The following is a 24828-nucleotide window of genomic DNA, read 5'->3' as shown; positions in this document are numbered from 1 at the left end:
GAACCCGCACCCCTAGATCCCTCTGTTCTACCACAGGACCCAACATGTCAATAGTTCTGCTCTCCTTTTGAGCCAAAAGTTCTGCGTTCATGAGGATACAGACTATTGAAACTGTCCGTGGTGAGACAGGATGTTAGTCCACAAAAAAAGTGAACATCTGAACCCAACTGTGTCGTCCCAGAAATCCACCAAACTGAGGCAAAGCAGTGACATGCTCTGAATAAAAGCAAACTCATGCAGAAATCTGAAATTAAAGCAGAAAGCACTGGAGAAACTCAATAGGCCTAGCAGCATCTGTAGAGAGAGAAGCAGAGTTAATGTTTCAAGTCTGATATGACTTCAAGAATAGTCATACTGGACCAGAAGTTTTAATTCAGTTTCTCCCTCCACAGATGCTGCCAAATGTCCTGATTTTCTCCAGTGTTCCCTTTGTTTGTTACTGATGCGCTCTAGTTTCAGCAAGCATGACCAAGGTATTAGGGGGTCAGCAGGAATGGGATAGATTGTGAAGGTAGATGGGAGTGGAGGCAAAGAATCAGGAGGGAAAGGTAGAGGTAGTGTACTTATCACTTCATATTACCTTGTCACGAAGGTGGTAGATGACCTCCCTGCCCAGTGATATAATTACCAATCAGTAAAGAGGTCTTGTAAATAGGATCTCATCTTTTAAGGGGAATGGCCCCCCCAATGCTGACCCATAATGCACCTGATAAACATAAAATTTCTTTGGAGCTCCCTCACGCAGCCAAGTCACAGTTCTCCCCAATTTTGAGGCCCTTGTCAGGTTCACCACCACCCAGACAAAATCCCGCCCTTTGTGCTGAGTGTTAGGGAGTATTTAACCTTGAGAGGGCATCAGTGACTTACAGCCTTACAGTCAAACAGCACGGAAACAGACCCTTCGGTCCAACTTGTCCACGCTCTGTTTCCCCAATACTTCCTGAGCAAAAGAATCTTTGAAAGGAATCTTAATGAACAAAATAATTCACAGCAGAGGATTAACACTAATGTTTTTCACCATTATATTTTCACTTTCATTAATTTGAATTTTAAAACAAACAAATGTGCTTTCAAGGAAAATATAAAAGGCTGGGACAATTTGACACAAATCATGTTAATCTAGTATCTAGCCCATTAAACTGCTTTCACTTCATCTACACAATAAGAGAGTTTTTTTTTGAAAAAAGTACATTTATTCTTTATTTTTTTCTAGTCATGAATTAATTTGGAATCTGATCCTGGGTGTTGATGTGGATTGGAGTGGTATCTTAAACACAACAGAAGAACTTTTTACACTTGCCATACGTGTGTGCTGTCTTAACAGCTGAATCGTTTCATTACAAATTATAGCAAGCTAAGGTACAACATGAATAATAAATTCAACATGGATGGTATCTCTTACTGGTAGGTGTTAACAATGCAATTGGTTGTCAGTCCTACTACTAAGACAAAACAGTTTCCACTGTACATCATTTTGTAAAATCCACAGGTGAAGTCATATAAATCTCACAAGTTTTTTTTTATATAGTTTTGGCGCTTGCAGTGCCACTGCAACAATTTAAAAAAATGTCTCTCAAAACTCTTGTCAACTTCCTTTCAGCCCCTTTTACTCTTGAAGGCGTTGATAGCTAGGTATGTTACTATGGCAACTATTGACCTTGTAGAAATTGCAAATGTTTATGCAAGAATATGGACAGTTTTATTATGACCTCTTACAGTAGGGCTGGTCTATGGTTGCCAAAAGTCTGAAACTTAGTTGATTTTGAAAATAATTTTATTAAAATTTTTTACAGCTTCTTGACGCTAATGCAGGGATGACAGGATAGCTAGCCCTCCACTAAGATTGAAACCTCACTGTTGTTTGAATGTAGATGAGAAAACAAAAACATGTAAGCACCCCTGCAAAATGCCATTTACCCCTGCCACAATTGGCATCTAAACTGACAGTATACATGTATTCCCAAACTGAGTATAATAACTCACTTAAAGAACCGGACAAATCTACCATTGCATCAAAGGGTGTAAGTTTGTACTGTTTGCCAATTCTGTCATCTTCACTCTAATTGTTAGGTGTACTCAGTAAACATGAACAAACTTTCTATCACAATTGTTCATTTCTCCAGAGCAGATACCATTACTACCAATAGCATAGAAAACTGTTCCTGGTGTCCACAAATATAACAGAAAAAATTGAAGCCATTATAATTCATTTATAAAGAATCTATCAAATTACCCAACGACATATCAAAGCACTTTCACCTGGGGTGAATGAGAGTGACATGATCTGAATGGCTTGGTGCATTACGACAGTGAGCTAATGGAAAACAGCTAAAGTTGTTTCACCATCGTGCTATGATTCCCACTGGTGTTATTACTGGGCAAATTAGATTGCAGACTGAAATCTGGCTTGATCAATCATAGTTTATTTTTATTTTGTTTTAATCGGTGGTCTGTCATTGAAACATAAGCAAGCGATGTCACAGATACGGTTTTAATAATAAAACAGAAATTCATTGCACAAAAGAAATGAGGATAAAATAAACCAAAATAACGACATGGAACGTCCATATAAAGATCTTGAAGCAACCAGTAAAAATGCAATCCTATTAATCACAGTAGTGTCCCATTACAGTACTCAAACATGAGAGAGAATGTCCTTCTCTATCCCACGCAGGGTTTGGCTTAGCTGTGGTTTCAGTTCCCAGTTGTGAGAATCTGGTAGTTACTTCCTTGATTTACCTTACTGCACTTGAACTTTCTCAGCTTCAACAACTCATCCAGGGTTTCAGCCAAACTCTTCTGGTCTAGAAATTTTAAACGGAACTCTTTATACTCAATTTTTAACAATTCTAAACTATCTTCTCCCTTACCCCCGAGCAACTTCTTTACATTCTTATGACTTTCTTGAGAAAGTACACTGATGCTTGAGCCCCACTATTGCTGGAATTATCATAAAAGTTAAAGATTTAACCAAAGTGCATCAAGACCCTAATTTGTTTGTCTGATGGACTTGAGTCAACAGAAAACACTGACCAGGTTCCTGTACTTAATAAAAATTACTATTTGCTACAAGTAAATAAAGTCTACCCTCAGGTAAACAAGTATGAACTATCAACATATAATGTTAGTTGTTGAAACTTTAAACCCCTTTTTTAAACCACACACACATGAAAGAAAGTGCTAAGTTGGACGAAAAAGACTGGGGAATCACAGTTCAATAGCACCCGTCCAATGAGGTGTTCCTTTTTCTTCTGAGTAGTTTCCATTCTCTAATCTCCTTCCTACTCACTTTTTTTGCAAGGACCCAGTGGACTTATACATTAACTGTTCAGTTTCACCGTCATGGATTATAGGCAACAGTTAATAGCAAACGTGGGAGTGAATAACTGACTGTCTGTAAGTTTGAGTTACATTCTTAAGGAGATAGAGGGACACATTCCATTTCCTTCTTTCTGGAGGTATTCTGTCCCTCATTCATTCACACACATCACCTGTTCAGCTACCCAGGATCCAATCAGAGACCATGCATCACACCAACGACTTCTGACATCCACACTGGTCACAACTGCACTAACCAATCAGCAATCTGTTGCCAGCTGAAACTCACTCCTCCACAAAACAGCGGTGTAAACAAAACTCACATTGAGCTGGTTTTTTTTAAAGCAGCAATTCCTTCTCCATAATATTCAATCAATTAGTCTTTTTTCCACTTTAATTTACAATCAAAAACTCATCCATTCCTGAAAATCTCATTTCTCATTTACTTTTAGAAACAGGGAATTCTATTGGAGACTCCACACTCTCTGTTCGTGGCAGCACCTGTATATGTCCTGTGATATGTTCAAGGTAAGTTACTCCTGCTTTTACAAAATTTGGCCATATTTGTTACTAAACCATCAAAATTTAGTTGCATAAACTGATCTTCTACTTGTCTCACAGGCTGTTCCCATATGTTATTATACATTATGACATCATTGAAATAAACTACAGTTACTTACTCACCTACAACTTGATTCCTAAACCTTTTGCAATGTAGTTGGGCATTATTTGACTCAAATGACATGATGCAACATTGATATAATCCATTTGGTGTGACATCTCTTTAGCCCTTGATCTTAATAGCACTTGCCAGTACTCCTTCAGTAGATCAATCTTAGAAATGAATTAGGCACTGCCTATTCATATAGTCTTTCAACAAAGAAATTGGGCACAAATCTGTTTTCATTATACATTTACCTCTCTGTAGCCTATACAGAATCTAGTTGACCTATCCAGTTTAGGAACTAACACCACCAGTGAACTCCCAACTGTTTTGATTAAGTTCAATCAAGTGATTTTCCAGCATGTATGGAATCCCTGTTTCTTCTGCACTTATTGCTCTGCGCTCAATCAACAAGGATACTGTTCTTATCTGTACTGACTCTCCTACACCATGCTTAGCTAATGCAATATATCTAGCTGTATCTCTACACAGTAACTTATATTTCTCAAGTAGTATTATAAAGTTCGCTGCTTTCCTTCCTCTAAATAGGAGATCATTATGACCACCTGTCGCAGAATTTGTGTTGGCTAATCAAATTTTAGGTTTATTTTGACAGCTACGTCTATCTCTCCTTCTACCTCACTCTTATTGTCTCTGACACCCTCCACTACTCGCATGACCTGACATACTTCCTTGTCCTTATCCTCTTCCCTGCAACAATTTCAATATGTTTATGCGACTTGCTGCATTATCTTACATTAACAATGAGTACACTTCTAAAGTGCTGCATTGCCTGTAATGTGTGTTGGGACATCCTGAGATTGTGTAAGGCCATAAGTCAATATGTTCTTTCTTTCTTTAAAACACATTTGTGAGAGCAAAAGTTTTGCTTTACATTTTTCATTAACGAAGAGCCAAAAATTCCACTTTGGCATTCTTTCTGACTATACCTTCATTTTTGTCTCGTTTTGGTTTTCCTATCATTCTTAATATGCTACAGCGTGAAAAGACAGGAGATCACTGGCTTTGTCTATCAAGAAAGGTATCAATACCTTTTTTAATCCAAATATACTACATGTTGGGATGCTTGGCAGAATTCCAAGTATCTTAGCATTTAGCGACTTTTCTGCAGATCTGGAAATATTCTAGGTTTCACAACTGAAAAAAAAAGTCAAAAGGGTTTTCTTTCCAAAAATGACTTCAAACATCTTTATTTTAAAAAAAAGTATGCAATATAATTCAGTTCAAAATGAGACATTCAGTTTTTTTTCCCCGACAATTAGCATACAAATGTGAAAAGATTTAAAATGATTATACAGATATTTTAAAAATGTAATAAATATAAATATACAAGTTTTCATCTTTTCATTCCTTTCATAAAAACATGCGAGTAACAATGAAAACATCCAGCTGGACAAATAATTCTTCAGTCTAATACAAAATTTAAAGTAATGTCTGAATGGTGACATATGAGATTTCAGATGAACAAATGAATTTCCCGTCATTTGGGTGATAAGCTCAGAAAACTAATCTTTAAATGGACATCACTGAAAAATATCTTTTTGATTAGAACAGTGGTTCTCAAATGTACTTGTTGAAATACTTGCTTTCAGATGGATTACTAATTCATCCACATCTCTATAATGCTATATAATACCCAGAATATTGAGGTGCTACATAGAAAGAGAGAGATTTAAAAGTTTTTTTTTAAGAAAACAGGTACTTAGTCATAAATATCAATTTGATGGAGTGCCTGATTCTCGCTGTAGATACTGTTTATTCCCAATAGGAACCCAAAGAGAATGGGAGATGGGCTAGATGACTATATGACTGGAAAGAACAGAGCATGGAAATCAGTACAAAGTACCGGGGCAGCAGAAGCAATGGGAAAGCTTAGGAGTGATGAAGATGGACACTACAGTGAAAGCAGGAGTGTGCAGACAGCGGAGCACAGAGGAAAAAGCAGAATATGAGAATGGAAGAAGCACGAGAGGGCATGGAGGGAGCAGGAGCACAGAAAATGCATTTGTGAAGTAGTCAGACAGCAAGCGTACAAGTCTAGAGGTAGTACAGGGACCGAGGGAATGGGGGTAACCAGGGAGCACAGGTGGCGGGGTGGCGAAAGCACAGGCAGAGGAGCGGAGAGAAGTACAGGCATAGGGAATGCATCAGTGAAGTGGTCAGACAGCTAGAGCACTAGGAGTGGTGGTGAGGGGAAGAGGTGGATGAAGCAGCACAACATTGACCTTACCTCCAACCAGTGTTCACTCATTTAGCCTGACAATTTCAGTCTATGCAATGACCCAATGGGCCAGCCTTGGCATTGCAACCCTTGGTAGGTCCCAGGAACACCCAGCACTTCATATATTCCTGTATGAGAACCACTGAATTAAGTTCTGAGATCCAGTCCTTTCAGTCAAATTGCCAATAGTGCAACTCAGTCCCTACACTTATTTAACAGTATCATTCTTAATAGCCCCCCTCACAATTGCTTAGTTTGACTTCAGCTGGCTATCATGACTTTTGGCGCAGCCATTGTATGGTGGCTACACACTTCCTTTAATTTTTGCAGGTAGATCTTAGCCGATTTGGACAGATGGTTACAATTTGGCAACACATCATCTACCAATCTAAGCCTGCAGACCTTCTCCAAATCAACAGGTTTATATCATTCTTAGTATAATGGTGTTTCCTTAGTTCTTGGTCCAGTTTATCTAGACTGCCCTTAAACTGGCAACAAAAGTTGTCAGCTAGGAGGAAATGCAGTCTCAAGCCACAGAGCTGACTTCTGCAAATTGGCCCAACTCCATGGCTATGGTTATAGTTCACCTAAGTGCCTTATTTTGAAAAACAGGCTGGTCTTTGGCTAACAAATATCCATGAGGAATGTCGTGTGAAGATTTGTTTAGGAAATGCAGGAATGTTCACACACTCGACAGCTTCACATTGTTCTAAATTCAAATTAGGTTTCTTTTGTTAATTCGCCCATCCCAATACAATAATCATATAACAGTTTGTTCTTCCAATGTAAAGTTTTTACTTGGCCACACACAGGCAGGCCTGGTTCTGTCTTCAGGTAGCCACACCAGATATCTCTGTGCACTGAAGCCGCTGCTTTTGCTCGTCCACAGAGGTGACCTGACTGAGGTCCACGTCTGCGTTGGTTGGTTTGTAGCCGCCAGAGGCTTTCCACTTGCCCCGTTTGGCCAGCAGGTGGTGAGCCAAGCCAGCAAACACTAGAGTCAAGATGGCAATGGCGAAAATGGAGCCCAGAACCACTACAAGGGAGACCCCAGCCTGGCCTGGTTGGATGATATTGGGCGAGATGGTAGTGGGAAGTGGGAGACTGCCACTGCCAGAGCCTTCAATTTCGCAAGTGATACCGTCTTCCTGAAGCACAAAGCCCTCTTTGCAGTCGCATTTGTAGCTGCCGTAGGTATTGGTGCAAATCATGTCGCATTCGTTGGCAGCACACTCATCAATATCGTGGCACGTGTTGCGCACATCATCGTAAATATAACCCACGGGGCAGTAGCAATCGTCTCCAATACAGAGAGGATCACAAGAGTTTGTTTGGGTCTCACAGTAGAACACACACACTCCAAAACTAGAGGGGTCCGGGTGGTAGCCTGCATAGCAGCTGCAATTGTAACCTCCAGGAGTGTTGGCACAAAGGTGGGTGCAGGAATTAATGGTCTTACACTCGTTGATGTCCTCACACTTGTTGTCCTTGCCCAGTTGGTAACCATTAAAGCACTGGCAGCTGAAGTTGCCCGGGGTGTTCACGCATCTCTGCTCGCACGGTCTCTGCTGGCACTCATCCACGTCGGTGCAGCTCTTTCCGTCGTCGTCCAGGGTGTAGCCGTCCCAGCACAGGCAGAACGGGGTGCCATTCTGCACGATGCAGCGGTGTTGGCACCCCGCCTCCTCGCACGGGTCAAGAAGCCGGCAGCTGCTCTTGTCCTCCCCCAGGGTGTAGCCGGCCGGGCAGCCGCACACTGGGCCAGCGGGCGTGGAATCGTGGCACGAGTACTGGCAGCCGCCGTTCTCCACCCGGCAGGACCAGGGGGGCGAAGCCTTCTCCTGCCAAGACCCGCGGGCATCGCCCGCCTGTCCCAGGCTGCAGATGAACTCGAGGCCCGAGGGGGCCACCCGCGCTTGGGTGCCGACGGGCAGCTCGGACAGGTGGCGGCCGTCGGCGGCGAACGGGGTGCGGTAGGTGACGGTGGCATTGTCGGCCCTCAGGTGCCCGCAGCTGCCGCGGTACCGGTATTCGCACAGGACCCCGTCCGCTTTCTGGTTGCACGCCCGCTCCTCCCACATCCCGCTGGCGGACACCGTGACGCAGCGGGGGCCGCACTCCCCGGTCGTCGCGCCCCACTGGCTGTAGTTGGCGGCGGCCTCGCCGTTTACCCAGCGGTAACCCCGCAGCAGGCTGTCGTTACCCGGGCAGGCCTTGTGGTGCAGCTGGAGGCCGATCCAGAAGTTCCCCTGCACCGGGGGGGTCACGGCAACTCCTCCTCCAGCCCAGGGGGGGCGCTCAACTCTCCCTCCTACGGCGGGTCTCTCGGTTTCTCCTCCCGCCCAGTGGGGGCGCACGCCCCTCACTTCGTCGCCGCCGCCGCCGCCCCCCAGCAGCACCGCGATGGCTTCGGCGGCCACGGTGGAGCCGACGGTCATAGCGTCTCCCCCGCCGCTCTTGCAGATGTTGCGGGCCATGTTGAACTTCCTGCGCTCCCGCTGCAGGCTGTAGCAGACGGTGGCGACGCAGACGCTGGCGGTGGGCTCCTGCACCGCGGGCCCGGGGCTCTGCACTCCGTGCACCAGCCCGGCGCTCAGGCAGAGGCACAGCAACAGCAACAGCAACATTGTCTCTTCCAGTGCTACTGCAGAAACCACTTCTCTAACACTCTGTCCCGTAGCCAGTCAGGCTCAGATTTAAATAGCCCTGGACGGATTGTACTACGGAAGGAAGTGGGTTAAAACAAAAAGGGCTGGGACTATATGATGTAACTGATTCAAAGGAGTTACTTGTCCCGCTGCCAACTCTTGCAAACTTCAGCGAGTGAAGGGGACTTGGCCAAACTTTCACTGCAAGCTTCTCGGGGAGAGGGCTGATCACGAGAACAGATCCTCTCCCCAGCATCCGTCAACATTTGCTAACTCCTGACCACTCCTTCACACAATCCCAGGACAGAGGAGGAACAATAAATATTCTGCCTGTAAAGATTTGCTTACTCTCCCGCGAGGACACCACACTCAGTTCCCATTCTCACTTTTGTTTTCAAAAAAAATGTTTTTAATGCTTTAAATCAACCTTTTTCAGTTATATAAATAAAGCGTATTTTCCTCTGTGTTTCTCCAGCTCTATTTTTGACCGAATAGCGGTCTAGGGGCAGGTGGGTCTTGAACTAAAGGGATCTTATAGTTCACGTTACAAACCCATGCACCATCTTCCCATCAGCATTTTTACGTTTTATGTAAGTGCAAATCCTCCCCTGCGCTCCATATGCCAGAGCCAAATTTGCTGGTGCCGCAAGTACTTGTGCGTGTGAGATAGCTCATATCAAAGGCGAGTGCTTGATCCCGTTCCTAAAACAGGCATTTCGGTTAATGTTTTTGCTCCAGCTGCAAACTCCGTCCGGATTTGCATAGCACTTTTGATTTGTGTCTCAGTGGGTTTTCATATATGGCTATATAATTTCCAGTTTGCACCATAAACATGATACAAAAAAAGCCCACAAGCGATTTGAAAACTCAGCTTCCCTCAAATAAACCAAAAAGGTAATTTGAAAGAAAAACCACCAAGTTGTCATCTCATGAAGGGTTTGCATTGGAAATCAACCCGTGACTTGTGGATTTCACGATCAGAAAGGGGATGTGTTAAACTGTGAATGCTGGGGAAAACGTCAATCGTTATCGGTGACTTGGGAACAATAGTAAGAACAGGAAGGTACACAATAGCCGAGTTTGGTCTGGGAGGAAGAAATCGTGATTTTGCTGTCACAATTGCGGGACAGCCAACACCCAAGACCCAGTCGTGGATGACGGTAATATTGAATGAGATACATGCACACCCGGTTGTATATTCATTTTAAACTTAGTTAAAAGCTGTTGCTCCAGTTGCCGTTAGCCTTGATCATGGTGAAAATTATTCCCGAACCAAGGTCACGATAGGGTTACCAATTTGAAAATCTTCTTAGCCACACTTAAATATTTTGTGTTTTTATTCACTCAAGCAACGTCAATGTTTTGGCGAAGTATTTAACTCTAAGCCAGTTACGGAGTTATGAACTAAATACATCAGAATCCAACCTCCCTCTCCTGTCTGGATGTAAAACGAAGGCAGAATCTAGCCTACCCCCGGGGTCACTTGTGAGCTGGTTGGTGTTTGATTAGCTGGGAGTGAACGAGTCAATCTCTCTCACCCCCCAAAACACACACACAGCAGGTGAATGAGCTGTCTCCGATGAGATTTCGCTGGTCTCTCCGCAGAACACCTGCGGTTTAAAAGGTTCGCTGAAGCCAGAGCGTGTAATTTTCTTGTTGCCACAGCGTGAATCGTGACAATGGACGTCTGTGGTTATTACCCGAGAAGTTCCCAGTTCGCAGTTTGGTGGCGCTGTTGTTACTTGATGAGAAATATTGAAGAACAGATTTCTTTTCCAAAACACACTTTGGGTCACCGAGGCATTTACTTTTTTCACGTCTCGTCTGTTTAACTTTCAGGGATAATTATTCCTATTTAACTTGATTCTCATTTAAACACAAAAAAAGAGTCCTAGATAACATAGCGTGGAGCTGGAGGAACACAGGCAGCGTCAGAGGTGCAGGAAAGTTGACGTTTCGGGTCGGGACCCTCTTTCAGAAATAGCCACTTCCCGAAATGTTCACTATCTCACAATCCAAGCATAATCTCCACTTCTGTTTTCTAATCATTCCTAAGCCCCACTGTCTCATATCCTCGCCCCTGACATTAAATGTAGGAAGCTCATAGGCTTCTTTGCCGCAAACTGGCTCTGCAGAATCATGGAATAATACAGCATGGAAACAGGCACTTCAGCCCAAACTGGTCCATGCTGACCATGGTGCTCACTTAGCTAGTCCCGTTTGCCTGCATTTGGTCCATATTCCTCTAAAACCTTCCCATCCATGCACCTATCCAAATGTTTATTTAAGTGTCGCTGTTGTACCTGCCTCAACCACTTTCTCTGGCAGCCCATTCCATATACACACCACTCTCTGTGTGAAGAAGTTGCCCCTCAGATCCTTCTTAATCTTTCCTCTCACCTTAAACCTGTGCCCTCCAGTTTTTAATTCCTCATCCCTGGGAAAAAGACTATGTGCATTCAACCAATCTATGCCCCTCATGATTTTGTACACCTCAATAAGGTCAAACCTCATTCTTCTACATTCCAAGGAATAAAGTCCTATCCTGGTCAATCTCTCCCTATAACTCAGGCCTACTAGTCCTAGCAACATCCTCGTAAATCTTTGCACACTTTCCAGTTTAACTATGTCTTTCCTATAAGAGGGTGACCAAAACTGTACACAAAGCTCCAAGTGCAGCCTCACCAACTGTATACAACTGTAACATAACGTCTGACTCCTGTACTCAATGCCTTTTGAGACAGGGATAGTCATTTGAAAGGATGGAGGGTCGAAGGTTTCTTTTTGGGAGGTGGTATATTGAGAACTGATTCAAAAGAGAGAGAAAACACTTGAAGAGAAAGAACCACTTATAATCTCAGCTAACATGGAGACCAGGAGGATATTGGGTGATCAGTGATTCCATACAACGGATTGAGGGAGAAAAAGATACACAGAGATAGGTATAAAAGTAAGCTGTGCAAAATGCATAAGGAAGCTACAAAGGGATATTGATGGTTGAAGTGAGTGGGCAAAGATCTGGCAAATGGCGTATCATATGGGAGAATGGCCAGCATTTTAAATGCCTTCTTCACCACCCTGTCTACGTGTGACATTGCTTTCTCCGAACTATGTACTTGTACTCCTAGGTCCCTCTGTTCCACAACACTCCTCAGGACATTATCATTTACGGTGTAAGTCCTACCTTGGTTTGACTTTTCAAAGTGCCACACCTCACACTTATCTGTATTGAATTGCATTTGCCAATCCTCAGCCCACTTCCCCTTCTGATCAAGATCCCTTTGTAATTTTTGATAATCTTCCTCACTATCAATGATACCTCCTAATTTTGTATCATCCACAAACTTACTAATCATGTCTTGTACATTCACATCCAGATCATTTATGTAAATCCTTCCATTTAGCCTACTTCAAATGCTCCCCTCTAACTTCCATTCCTGTATCTTGCCCATCTCCCCTATTGCTCTCTTCTGAGCTCACCTTGTCCATCACACCCCATATGAACATACAATTTAGAAGCAGGAAGAGGCCAATCAGCCCCTGCCTTTCTCTACAAAAGATCAAAGTCAGTCTGTTAATTCCATGTTTCTGCCTACTCTTTTATCCACTTACTTATCATGTATTGACCTTTGCCTTAAAAATATTCACAGACTCTCCTACCACTTTTTGAGGAAGAGAATTCAAAAGATTCGTGACGCTATCAGAAAAAAATCTGTCTTAGGTGAGCAACACTTTTTTTCAAAGTGACCCCAGTTCAAGATTCTCCTGCAAGAGTGAACATTCTTTCCACATTCACCCTGTCAAGCCCGCTCAGTTTCTTACATGCTTCAATCAAGGGACCTTTTACTCCCCTAAGCTCCAGTGGATACAAACCAAGTTTTTCCAAACATTTCTCATAAGACCCCATCGCCCCCTATTGCAGATATTAGTCTGGTAAACCTTCTCAGAATAGTTTCCAATGTAATTACAACCTTAAACAAGGTGACCAATACTGTGTGCAGTACTATACAATGTTGTTTCACCTATGCCCTATGAAACTAAAGCATAACTTCCTTACATTTTGTGTTCAATTCCCCATGCAATAAACAATATCATTCTATTTGCTTTACCAGTTAGTTTTTCCAATTTTACAATGGCGGCAAGATGGCAGCAGAGTAGGACACTCCAGACGGAGCTCTTCTGCTTGCCAGTCCCTTTCCTTTTCCTTTCTATAATTTTCTCCTCTTAGAAGCTTTTCTCCTCCTCCCACCACCAACCCCACCCCCGCCCCCCCAACCCCCCCAACGCCCCCGCCCCAGCTCAATCTGACTGGAGTCAAGGAGCAGAGCAAGCACAGGCCATGTCCCGCAGCCAAGTGAATGCAGGCTGAGTCTCGCGGCGGAGCGAATGGGCCGAATCCCACGGAAGAGCGAATGGGCTGATTCCTCGAGTGGCAGCGGAGTGAGTCCTGGATGGAAGCCGGTACATGGAGGCTGTGTGGCCTCGTGCTCTGGGGCCGGTGGGCACAGACTGGAACTTAAGTACTTATGATCTCTTATTATCATTCTGGACTTTTTTGACTATTCTCATGCTAATCTATACTTTTTTTTAACTCTGTAACAACACTATTTTGTTTTACTCTGTAACTACACGTTTAAGTATCTGTACCTAGGTTCTCTGAAGCAAGATGTTGCTGAAAGGCGACGTTACAAACTTTTCACTGCACTCATTTGAGCGCATATGACAATAAAGGCTATTCTATAGATCAATTACTTGCTGTACCTGCCTACTAAGCTTTTGATTCATGCACTGTGACACTGATATCCTTCTGCATCTTAGAGTTTTGCACCATTTAGAAAAATGCTTTTTTATTCTTCCTGCCAATATGGACATTCTCCCATATGTACGTCATTTGCTAGATCTTTGCCCACTCAAATCAACCATCAATATCCCTTTGTAGCTTTCTTATGCATTTTGCACAGCTTACTTTTATGCCTATCTCTGTGTATCTTTTTCTCCCTCAATCCTTTGTATGGAATCACTGATCACCCAATATCCTCCTGGTCTCCATGTTAGCTGAGATTATAAGTGGTTCTTTCTCTTCAAGTGTTTTCTCTCTCTTTTGAATCAGTTCTCAATGTACCACCTCCCATAAAGAAACCTTCGACCCTCCATCCTTTCAAATGACCATCCCTGTCTCAAATCTCCCATTCCTCTCCAAAATCCTAGCACATGTTACCTCCTAAACCTGTTCCCATTTCTGTGTTTCCATGTTTGAATCCTTCCGAACAGGTGTATTCAGTTTGCTCGATCCTAAGCTTTGGAATCCCCTCCCATTACCTCTCCACTTCACAACCTAACTTTCCTCCTTAAAGAAACTCATTAAAATGTATTTCTGAGCAAGGTTTTGGGCAATTTATCTTATGTCTGCTTACATGTACTTGCCGTCATACTTTTATAACATTTTTGTGACTTGAAGCGTTTCATTATATTATAGACACTATACAAGTAGAAGTTGCTGTTCTTAACGTAACCAGAGCAGGTCAGGACTGCTAACTCCTAGATATCTCAACACATAGCAGAGTACTACATTGTTAAAAAGGGTGTCAGCATTTTACTGTGCAGTTGTTAATAAGGGTGTCAGTGTTTTATTATGCAATTGTTAAAAAGGGTGTCAGCGTTTTACTATGCACAGGACATCAATGAAGTTTAAGGAGATGCAAGAGCTCCACAAGTCTGCCGCTTCACTAGACTTCTCTCTCTGTCAAACACACACACAACACATGAAAGTCTGAGCAAAGAAGTCATCTGATTAATCACAGTGCAAACATTCAGAGATGTGATGATGTGGTGGTAATGTTACTGGACGTATGCAGACCCGGTGACTCGGAACATGTGCTCAAATCATACCATGGAAACTAGCTGAAATTTTAAATCCATACAAAAATCTGCTCAGAATGTCAATCTAATTGTGAGCATGTAACCATTGTTGATTTAAAAACAATTTGGTTCATTAATGCCCTTTAGAGAAAGTAATCTGCCATCCTTACCTGGTCTGACCTGTATGTATTTCCAGGTCTACAGCAATGTGATTGGCCCCTATCCTCCTAATAAGCTTTTAGGCATGGACAATTACTGCTGGCCTAGGCAGTGATGCCCACATCCCATGATTGAATTTTTAAAAAAACTTGGCATGCACATGCAAGTTTTGTATGTGGCCAACATTAAATATTTATTACAGAAGAAAAATACAGACAATCTATTACAAAGTTCAAGAAAAATCACACAGGGGAATTCTGATATTTAGCTGAAGAAAAACTGAAAGCTGCAAAACCAAGCCCTAAAAACACAATGAGTCTTTCAAACTGATATTTGGTGATACAGAACGTGAATATTGTTAAAATGAGGGATTTACCAAAGTTTTTCATTTTGCACTCATCAGAAAAAATGCAAGAGCACCACATTTCAAATGGTCACACCAATTTATAAATAGTACAATTTCCTCCTGTTTTTAAATGATTGAGGAATTTTAAAATATTTGGCATTCTTGCATTGGTTCTGATGAGTGCAAGATGAAAAATTTCAGCAACATGTCTGTTTATTCAGCAAAAGTTTTTCAGTGGTTATGGAAGTTACACTGTCCATGGTCTGTAATTTATATCTGACTACTAGGTCAAAGTTGTTGTCCTTGTTTTGGCAACTGTGGACCATTCATGACTTGTGCTTCAAGAAAAAATTCTTGAGTCTCAAAGATTTTGCTCTCACTTACGTATCATATAAATCAATTGGCATCAATTTCTGTAGTGTAACAAGTCCTCTTCCATATTGACAAGGGTATTTTGGAATTAGAATTAGAGATTTTATTGTCACGTATACTCAAATTCAGGGATATAGGAATGCAGTGAAAAGTGTACAATGTCGTCATTCCTGGCGCCATATTTGGTACAAAGTTACCCAGGGTCATAAATTTAGGTACAAAGTAGAAAAATAAAGAAATATAGTTAAAAGTCCTTCTTAGTTTAAATCAGAAAAATAAAGAAATAACGTTAAAAGTTCAACAATTCAGAATTCTTAATGGCATAAACTGCTTTTCCACTAGTCTGCAGGTAGTGAAGCAATAACAGTCTCAGAACCCCTCATTCCTTAGCAAACATCGCAATTTCCATGATGGCAACTTGTGGACTGTTAGCTGTTACTGGAATGTTTGATATCCAAATTCACACCAAATCTTTTGCGTATTGATGAAAACTTTGTTTACTGCCTTGAGCACAATCGATTCCAAAAGATAATGACCTATTTCAACAATCATCATGTTCTAGCCTCAATGTAGGTCTCAGTGTTGATTTGATTTGATTTATTGTTGTCACATGTACTGAGATACAGTGAGAAGTGTTGTTTTGCACGCTCAACAGGCAGATCGTACCATACAAAGTGCATCAGGGAAGCAGAACAGAGTGAAGAATACTGTGTTATAGCTGCAGAGAAGGTGCAGAGAGAGAGATCAACATTAACTTTGAGAGCAAAAACAAAGTTGCTGGAAAAGCTTAGCAACTCAGTTCTGAGGAAGGGTCACCGGACCCGAAACGTTAACTCTGTTTTCTCCTTCACAGATGCTGCCGGACCTGCTGAGCTTTTCCAGCAACTTTGTTTTCGTTTCTGATTTACAGCATCCGCAGTTCTTTTGGTTTTTATTAACTTTGAGAGGTCAGTTCAAAAGTCTCATAACAACTGGAAAGAAGCTGTTCTTGAACTTGTTCTTACATGTTTTCAAACTTTTATACCTTCTGTCGATGGAATAATGTGCAAGAGAGTATAACTGGGATGGGACGGGTCTTTGATTATGTTAATTGCTTTCCCGAGGCAGCGGGAAGGTATCAATGGATGGAAGATGGGTTTGCATGATGGACTGGGCTGTGTTCAGGACTTTCTGTAGTTTCTTGCGATCTTGAGAAGAGCAGTTGCCATACCATGTTGTGATGCATCCAGATAGGATGCTTTTTAAGTTATACCTATAAAAATTGGTGAGAATCTTTGCAGACATGCCAAATTTCTTTAGTGTCCCAAGGAAGTGGATGCATTGTTGCACTTTTTTGACCGTCACATGAAGGTGGCTGGACCAGGACAAATTGTTGGTGATCATCACTCCCAGGAACTTGACGTTATGGATCATCTCCACCTCAGCAGACAGGGGGCAGTACTTTGAACATAGGGGTGGTACAATCACAATTATTCAAGTTTATCACAGCCCCTCACTTGAATATCCCCAGACAAATTCAACATCAGCAAAAATGCTGCTCAGACATGTATCAAATAAGTAATGGATACATCAGCCTGGACATTCCGAGGATGACAATCACACTCATGTTACTATTTTGCTCCTTTTGTTTTCTATCAGGAACTGCTCCCCATTTCTACCCAAGAACTCTAATCCTGGCTCCTTTGGATTTGCGAAGTTTACCTGAAATTGAACAGTTCCCTCAGAGTGCAGCATTGTTGAGGAAAGTCAAATCTTGCTGCCTTTTGTAGCAGTCAGTCTTGCATGTTCTGCAGGTTAAATGTCCAGTAGCGAAGCCAAACACTTTGATAATCGTTGTGAAAAGAGCATGTAAGGAATGTGTGGGTTTAGGTTGCTGTTGGTTAAGGAGGTGGATTGCCAGCTGCATCAGTTGACAGGAGGGTAGGGTACCAGGCAGGTAAATGATGGAATCCTTAGTATATTTGGGAAGGGGGAGGGGTGTTGGCTCCCACAGCGGCAAGAGGAGCACTGAGGCCAACAGTAGGGCAAAGGGACATTGGGAAGAGGTGGTGTCAGGACCGATAGTTGAGGAGGGTTTATTAGGTCAGGTGGTAATGGGGAGGGTGTTAGGTTCTGGAGGTTTCAGGCTCGCAGAATGTGGGGTATGTTGGGTACAGACGGGGTGGAGTGGGTTGGGTAGGGGTCCTCTGATCAGGAACGCTTGAAGAGTAATTGTTGGTGCCGTTATAGATGGGGGAGATGTGATGAGTCAAAAAGTCAGCTTCATAGTTATCCAGCAGTTAGACTGGACTTTTGTACCATCCAAATTCTCCCAGGTGACTATTAACTGAAATGGACCTCTTTGAGTACTCCGCTTTCAATGGATCTCTTTTTGGAGGGTTCCAGATACAGGAGAAGTGCCCATTGGATTCTTCAGTTTTCCAGGCAATTCCCAGAGTCTGTTGAGTCTGGGATTTCACAGAGCTCCAATGCATAACCCTATTGCAGCTGCCCATAACTAAAGTTGACAAGGTGGCTGCCTGGGGCATTTTAGCTAACACAAGATGGCTGAAAGGGGTTGACAGTTGCATATAGCAGACATCCACAGCCAGACTTGTGGCCTCCATACAGGGTCGCTGGATAAGATAATGAAAGATCTCAGTGAGAGAAGATAGGTGAGTATAGTCAGTGAGGCATCCCTGATGAGGGAGGCACAGATGAAAATCTTCTTAACAAACTAATGTAAAAGTTCCATTTAATATAGAATAGAAGGTAAAATTGGACCCATTTAGTTAAAACATTTTCAGGTAGTTGTAAATTGCATTAACAAGCACACACATATATGTATTCGTTACAATAATAGTGGTGGTTTTAGTTTTAGTATATTTTTAGCCGGAATTTGAACATGTGCTATTTGGTGGGGAAATTTGTGTGAAAGGTATTTGAAGTAAAAACTGCATGGGGGTGCGGGGGGAGGGTTCGGGCATACGTGAGAATCAAATTTCTGTCCTGAACCAACTCACAGCTGCAAAATAGAAAGACTGTGTTTGTTTGATCTCCCCAATTTGTTAGCTTTGTTAAAGAACTAACATTAGGTGTAACTATATAACTTTATATATATAACTAACTTTACATTGGCAATGATAGTATAAATTTCATAATGACTGGTAGAAATTGGCATCTTTTTGTATCTTTCATCATCAGAGCGATGAGAAAAATAGATTGCATAACAGGTTTTTAAAGATCCTTAGTGATAAATTATTGTTAATTAACATGCTGCAGCTGCCAAGTGTCTGAGAAGGAGGTTGTGGTTATTAGTATATTGGAATGTGGATAAATACAACGACCAGTGATAGATATGTCTGATAGCATCATGAGATCATGGGAAGACCTAGGGCTATCCATAGAGATGTCTATCATTGAGCATTTGTTTACAGGATTGGATGTGTATATTGGGGGGACATGGCTAACAATAACATCAATGTTGCATGTAATCATAGTAATGCAAAATGTATAAAAATGCTGTACTTGACTGGGAGGGGCAGAGTATTCAGTGGACACTATTCCAGGAACTTCTCCCATGCTGCATGGTAAAGAGCTCTGAATAAAGGCCAACTTGTGCTGCTAGACATGGAACTGGAGACTCCTCTTTGACATCTCTCTCCCTCCACCAAACTCCAATTTGTGTCGCTCCAACAATTATCTGGCCATTGGAATAAAATTGATGATTGCCATTTACCAAGCTGAAGTTCACCCTGGCTCTCAGTAAGTATCCATGATTGTGACAATGGTTCCACGTGCACATTTGGACATGTGCCAAAATGTTCAATGTTACATTGCAACTTGACTCTTTGGAATTATGGCAATGCATGGCATATAAAGGAATATGTGTAAGGTTCCTTGAAAGTTTAGAGTGGGTGAGTATGAGGACTATCACTATTACAAACCATTTTCATAGCCCTTTCCTCTTCTCATTGCCCCTCAGATATTTCATTCCCAAGTCAACACTAAAATGCTGCTCATTTGTAGATGACCATGATAAGTAGCCAGACCTCAGGCTGCTTTCTCACAGGGTGATTATATAAATGGGACGAGGGCATTGCAGCACAGTGGTAGTGTCCCCCTACATCTGAGCAAGGAGATCTGGTTTCAAGTTCCACCTGCACCAGAGATGTGAAATAATATCTCTGAACAGGTTGTTTAGAAAATATCAATACAAATGGAATCATCTGATTTTTCCCCCCATTTTAAACAGGGAAACATGATCAAAACCCGATTGGTATGGAGAGATCAGTTACAGATTTGCACAACACAAAACTAGGAAGGTTATTTCTAACACAATTCCCTGTAGTGATTGTAACGAGGTCAGTCAGGTGGACTTCATAGCCTATGAGTTCCCTGATTGGGGCTGTTAACCTGGTCCAATCTGGGTGCCCTGCCTTACAGATATAAACAGCAATATCAGGAGTTTCTGTACACTCTGAGAGCTGGCTCTGAGGAAGCCAGACCAGTATCAAGTACTATGTATATATAAATAAAGAGTGACTTGGTGACAGGATACCAGCCACTGTGGAGTTATTTCAGCGGCGATGAGAGAGCAAAAATATACTCCTGAAGGAATTCACTTGCAACGATCATCTTTGAGTTGGGGTAAGCATTTCTGGCACCATGCTGTTATTTGGAAAGCTTGACTCGTTTGTCTTGCTGTCAAACACTCGACTTAGTATCTGGAAAGAATGTGTTATTTTTTCTGGGCAAATGACATTGGGACAGATTCAAAGTAATTCTTCTGACAGCTTGTGGACCCGCAGCTTTTTTGCTTATTAGAAGCCTAACGTTTCCTGATGTAGCAATTACTAAAATCTTTCAAGAGTTGATGGATTTAGTTAAGGAATATTATGACCCCAAGCCTCCTCTAATCCTGAGGTGCTATCGGTTTTACTCAGCAGTTCAAGAACCAGGGGAATCCCTGTCGGGATTTTTGACGAGGTTAAGATGACTGGCAGAGGCATGTGACTTTGGTTTGACCCTTAATGAGATGCTGAGAGACTGTTTGGTACGAGGGATTAATGATGTAACCATGCAAAAACACCTAATTAGCTACGTCCTGGACTTCAAACAGGCAGTACAACTGGCTTTGTCATGAGAAAATGCAGTAAGTGAAACATATGAGTTACAGGGTTTACCAATGGAAATGAACACCCTCACCAGGACGACTGAGCTTGGGTGACACCACTTGAGTGAAGGCAATTGCATAGCCTCACTCAGGACATAGCCTGAACAGAGGGACTCTAAGTCAGCCCACAGCAAAACCCCAAAACAAAGCCTTTCTGATGAAGAGTCTAGGCCCGAAACGTCAGCCTTTCTGCTCCTATGATGCTGCTTGGCCTGCTGTGTTCATCCAGCTCTGCACCTTGTTGTCTCCAAGCCTTGGCCAAGTGGTTAACATTTTCTTCAGGATCCAGACTGGCAAGCCATTATAGTTGCTGCTGGTATGAGAACTCGGGACAGCAAAAAAGGCCCATTAGGTGTGAATTGAATAGGAGAACTCTTAGGCTGATATCCAGGAGAGTGCAGACCCTGGAAAGCCCACCTACATCTGGCTTGGAACAGTTAAATTGCTGAGCAACATCCAAAACACAACCAAACAGAATAAACGTCTGGTTAAGTGGTCACCAGGTTTTAATGGAGGTTGATACCAGCGTGGCTGTATCAGTGATTGCAGAACCAGTCTTTAACAAAAGTCACTCTGGACTCCAAACCTTAGGTTTGCATAAGACCTCAGCTAAACTGAGAATCTATAGCAGGCAACCTTAATAGATGAGGGTACAACTTCAGTTCTGCTCTCATATGAGCAGTAGCTGGTTCAATTACAACTGATTGTAGGAAAAGGCTCAAGCCCAAGCCTGATGGGGGAGGTGGGGGGGGATTGGTTAAGAAAGATTCACCATGATCAGCTCAACATTTTTCAATTAGAAACTGGCTCCCTAAATGAAGTCCTAATTGAATACCCAGTAGTTTCTCAGGGTGGTCTAGGGACTATCAAAGGATGCAAGGCCATCTTGCATGTTGACACAATTGCATGCTTCTACAAGGCCAACCCAGTGCCATTTGCCTTAGTGCAAAAATAGAGGTAGAAATCAGGAGGCTGGAAAGCGAAGGAATCATCAAACCAGTACAGTTTGCAGAAAGGGCAGCACCGATTGTCCCGATTGTGAAGCCCAAAGAGTCAATTTGCCTTTGTGGGGATTTTAAACAAAGAGTAAGCCACTTTTCGCGGCTGGATACATACCCAATCCCTCACATAGAGGACTTATATGCAAAACTGCCAGGGTGGGGACTGTCCTTCATGAAGCTATACATGAGTCATGCATACCTGCAATTGCAGTTACATGAGGATTCCCAGAAGTGTGCTTCAATTAATACCTGTAAGGGTTTGTACCAATATATGAGACTGCCATCTGGGGTATCATCAGCCTGTGCCATTTTCCAGCAGATGATGGAGAACATTTTACAAGATCTACCCAGGTCGCAATTTATCTGGATAACATACTAATAACATGGAAGACCAATAAAGAGTACTTAGAGAACTTGGATATAGTCCTTAGATGTTTCTCGAAGGTGGGAGTATGCCTTCGAAGGGAAAAATATGTATTCCAGGCACCTCAAGTAACTTACCTGGGCGATAGAGTTGACAAGACTGGGTTACACCCATTAGAAGATTACATGAGGGTGATCAAAGATACCCCGGCTCTCAAGTCTGTATCGGAACTTAGGTCTTTCCTTGGTTTAATGAATTATTATTGAAAGTTCATATGTAACTGGCCTCCATCCTGCCAGTGTTATACTGCTATTGAAAAAGGGTCAGCCTTGTAAACGTTCTCATAGCCAAGAAGTACCCTTTAGGAAAGTGAAGAAGCAGTATCATCATCTAAGATGTTGGCACATTATAATCCCAAGCGAGATCTGGTGATGACATGCAATCCCTCCCCATATGGTATTGGGGATGTGTTGGCTCACAGATGGCCATTGGAGTGGAATGTCCAATAGCGTATGTTTCCTGGACTTTGGCTGATGAAGAGCGTAAATATACCCAGCTAGAGAAAGAAGGTTTGGCAGTCTTCTTTGGTGTGAGAAAGTTCCGCCAATACCTTTACAGATGCAAATTTGTAATAGTAACAGACCACAAACCCCAGCTAGAACCGTCCATAGCTTCAGGTCAAATTCAGTTGTGAGCTCTCATTCTAAGTGTGTAAAATTACAAGTTGGAACACTCTCTGGGAGGGCAAATAGCAAATGAGAATGCCTTAATCTGCCTCCGCCTCCTGCTGGCCAATACACCAACTGTGGTGCTGCCACCGGAAGAGTCCATTCTGGTTTTAAACTTTCTGGACACCCTTCCGGTCACCACTGACAATATCAGACTGTCGACACAAAAAGATCCAGTCCTAGCAAAACTAAAACAACGGTGGTGATGGGGGAAACAAAAGGGCCGTCACAACCAGAATTGAAACCTTTCTGGACCCAGCAAGAACAGATCACTGTAGCGTGCAACATTTTATAATGGGGAGCAAGAGTGATTGCCCCGAGCAAAGGTCACCGCCAGATACTGGCTGAATTCCACCAAGGCCATCCAGGGGTGTCGAAAATGAGGATATTGGCAGCAAGTTATGTCTGGAAGCCAGGACTGGATGCAGACATCGCCATTTGGTAGGTCCGTGCCCAGAGTGCAACCAAAGATAAAAATTACCACCACCAGCTCCCCACATTTGTGGGAATGGCCAGGCTAACCTTGGACATGATTACACATCAACTATACTAGCCATTTCACTGGTTCAATGTTCTTAGTCATTGTGGACACCCACTCAAAGTGGTTGGATGTGCATAACGTTAATTCGTCAAACATGGGGATGATGTTGGAAAAGCTGCAACCATTTTTTGCAATACACAGGCTCCTGGATATTTGGTTACAGACAACAGGCCATCATTTACAGTAGGGAATTTGAGTATTTCCTAAAGTCTAATGACATTGAGCATATAAGGGTAGCTCCATGCCATCCATTGGCCAATGGTCTGGCAGTAAGAGCAGTCCAAACTTTGAAGGCAGACTTAAAGAAACAGCCCACAGCTTCACTCAATACCAAACTGTTCCGGTTGCTGTTTGATTATTGGACTATCCCTCATGCAATTACAGGGATAGCTTCAATAAGTGCTAATGGGGAGAAGAATCTGCACCAGGTTAAATCTGATCCTCCCTGATCTATGGGGCAGGATGAAATGACATCAGGAATGCTAATGCCAGACTCAAGCCTCCTCTAAGTGAGAGAGACAGTTTACCTCGAGGGACAAATTTGGTGCTGAAATTATGGAAATCATGCATGGGTAAGAGGCATGTTCGACACGAGGTCAGGTCCCATGACATACAAAGTTCAGGTAGGTGAGGCAGTCTTGAACAAGCACGTGGACCGTACAAAAGCTGAAAACTTACAAACAAGGCAGGAACAAGACATAACCGGCCCCTCAGAACAGCGAGAAATGCTATTAGAACCCCTGGATTCTTCTCCTCCAGCTAGTGTTGAAGAAACCTCAGAGTCTGAGATGTACACAACAGATAACACAGCCTTGATGCCTTTATCGCCTGAAAAAGGATGAATTTCTTTCGAGATGCTCCAGGCACAAGAGGCAGGCTATGATCCGGTACATACCATCTGTATCCAAGGTTGAGTCAGAGGAACCAGACCTGGTGCCCAGGAGAGGCTACAAAAAAAAAACACGCCTACATTCCTGGACTTAAAGGGGGTGGGATATATTGATTGTAATGAAGTCAGCCAGCTGGACCTCACGGAATATGAGTTCCCTGATTAGTGCTGTTATCCTGGTTCAATCAGGGAGCCGTGTCTGACAGATATAAACAGGACTGTCAGAGATTCTGTTCACTCTGACAGCTGGCTCTGAGGAAGCTGGACCAGTTTCAAGTACAATGCAGGTGTAAATACAGGGTTGCTTGGTGACAGGGTGCCAACCTCTGTGGAGTTATTTCACTGTCCAATGTCAAACTGTTTCCCTGGCTCCTTCCTCATTCTGTTTTCTTTCCCTTACTATCCTTCTTTCTTGAAGATACTGACATATTGCCAAGTTAAGGTTATAGGCAGTCCCCAGTTGTGAACGGGTTCTGATCTGGAGGCTGCTCGCAAGTTCATTTGTTCGTAAGTCAGAACATAATTCAGGACAATATACGACA

At 42.7% G+C, this 24828-nt stretch overlaps 1 protein-coding gene and 1 long non-coding RNA gene across 2 annotated transcripts in view; one reads left to right on the top strand and one right to left on the bottom strand.

The window, feature by feature from the left end:
• Positions 1-5177: 5177 nt before the first annotated feature.
• LOC109934106 (thrombomodulin-like) lies at positions 5178-8941 on the bottom strand. Its single transcript, XM_020532926.2, has one exon. It carries the CDS (start codon positions 8849-8851, stop codon positions 7055-7057), a length of 1797 nt encoding a protein of 598 aa, XP_020388515.2. The 5' UTR covers positions 8852-8941; the 3' UTR covers positions 5178-7054.
• A 734-nt stretch (positions 8942-9675) lies between these two features.
• The window catches only part of LOC125484050, a 77956-nt gene continuing 62803 nt past the window's right edge, over positions 9676-24828 (top strand). The window contains exon 1 of the long non-coding RNA XR_007262919.1: positions 9676-10032. This is a non-coding gene — a long non-coding RNA (uncharacterized LOC125484050). The remainder of the gene's footprint in view (positions 10033-24828) is intronic.

Source organism: Rhincodon typus, chromosome 9 (assembly GCF_021869965.1).
Source record: "Rhincodon typus isolate 14 chromosome 9, sRhiTyp1.1, whole genome shotgun sequence".
In the NCBI taxonomy this organism is placed as follows: Eukaryota; Metazoa; Chordata; class Chondrichthyes; order Orectolobiformes; family Rhincodontidae; genus Rhincodon; species Rhincodon typus.
Note: the sequence above shows the minus strand (reverse complement) of the source record. Positions and strands in the feature narration are given on the sequence as shown.

Coding starts and splice junctions, on each gene's coding strand:
- LOC109934106 (XM_020532926.2), bottom strand. CDS start 8,851: ATGTTGCTGTTGCTGTTGCTGTGCCTCTGCCTGAGCGCCGGGCTGGTG.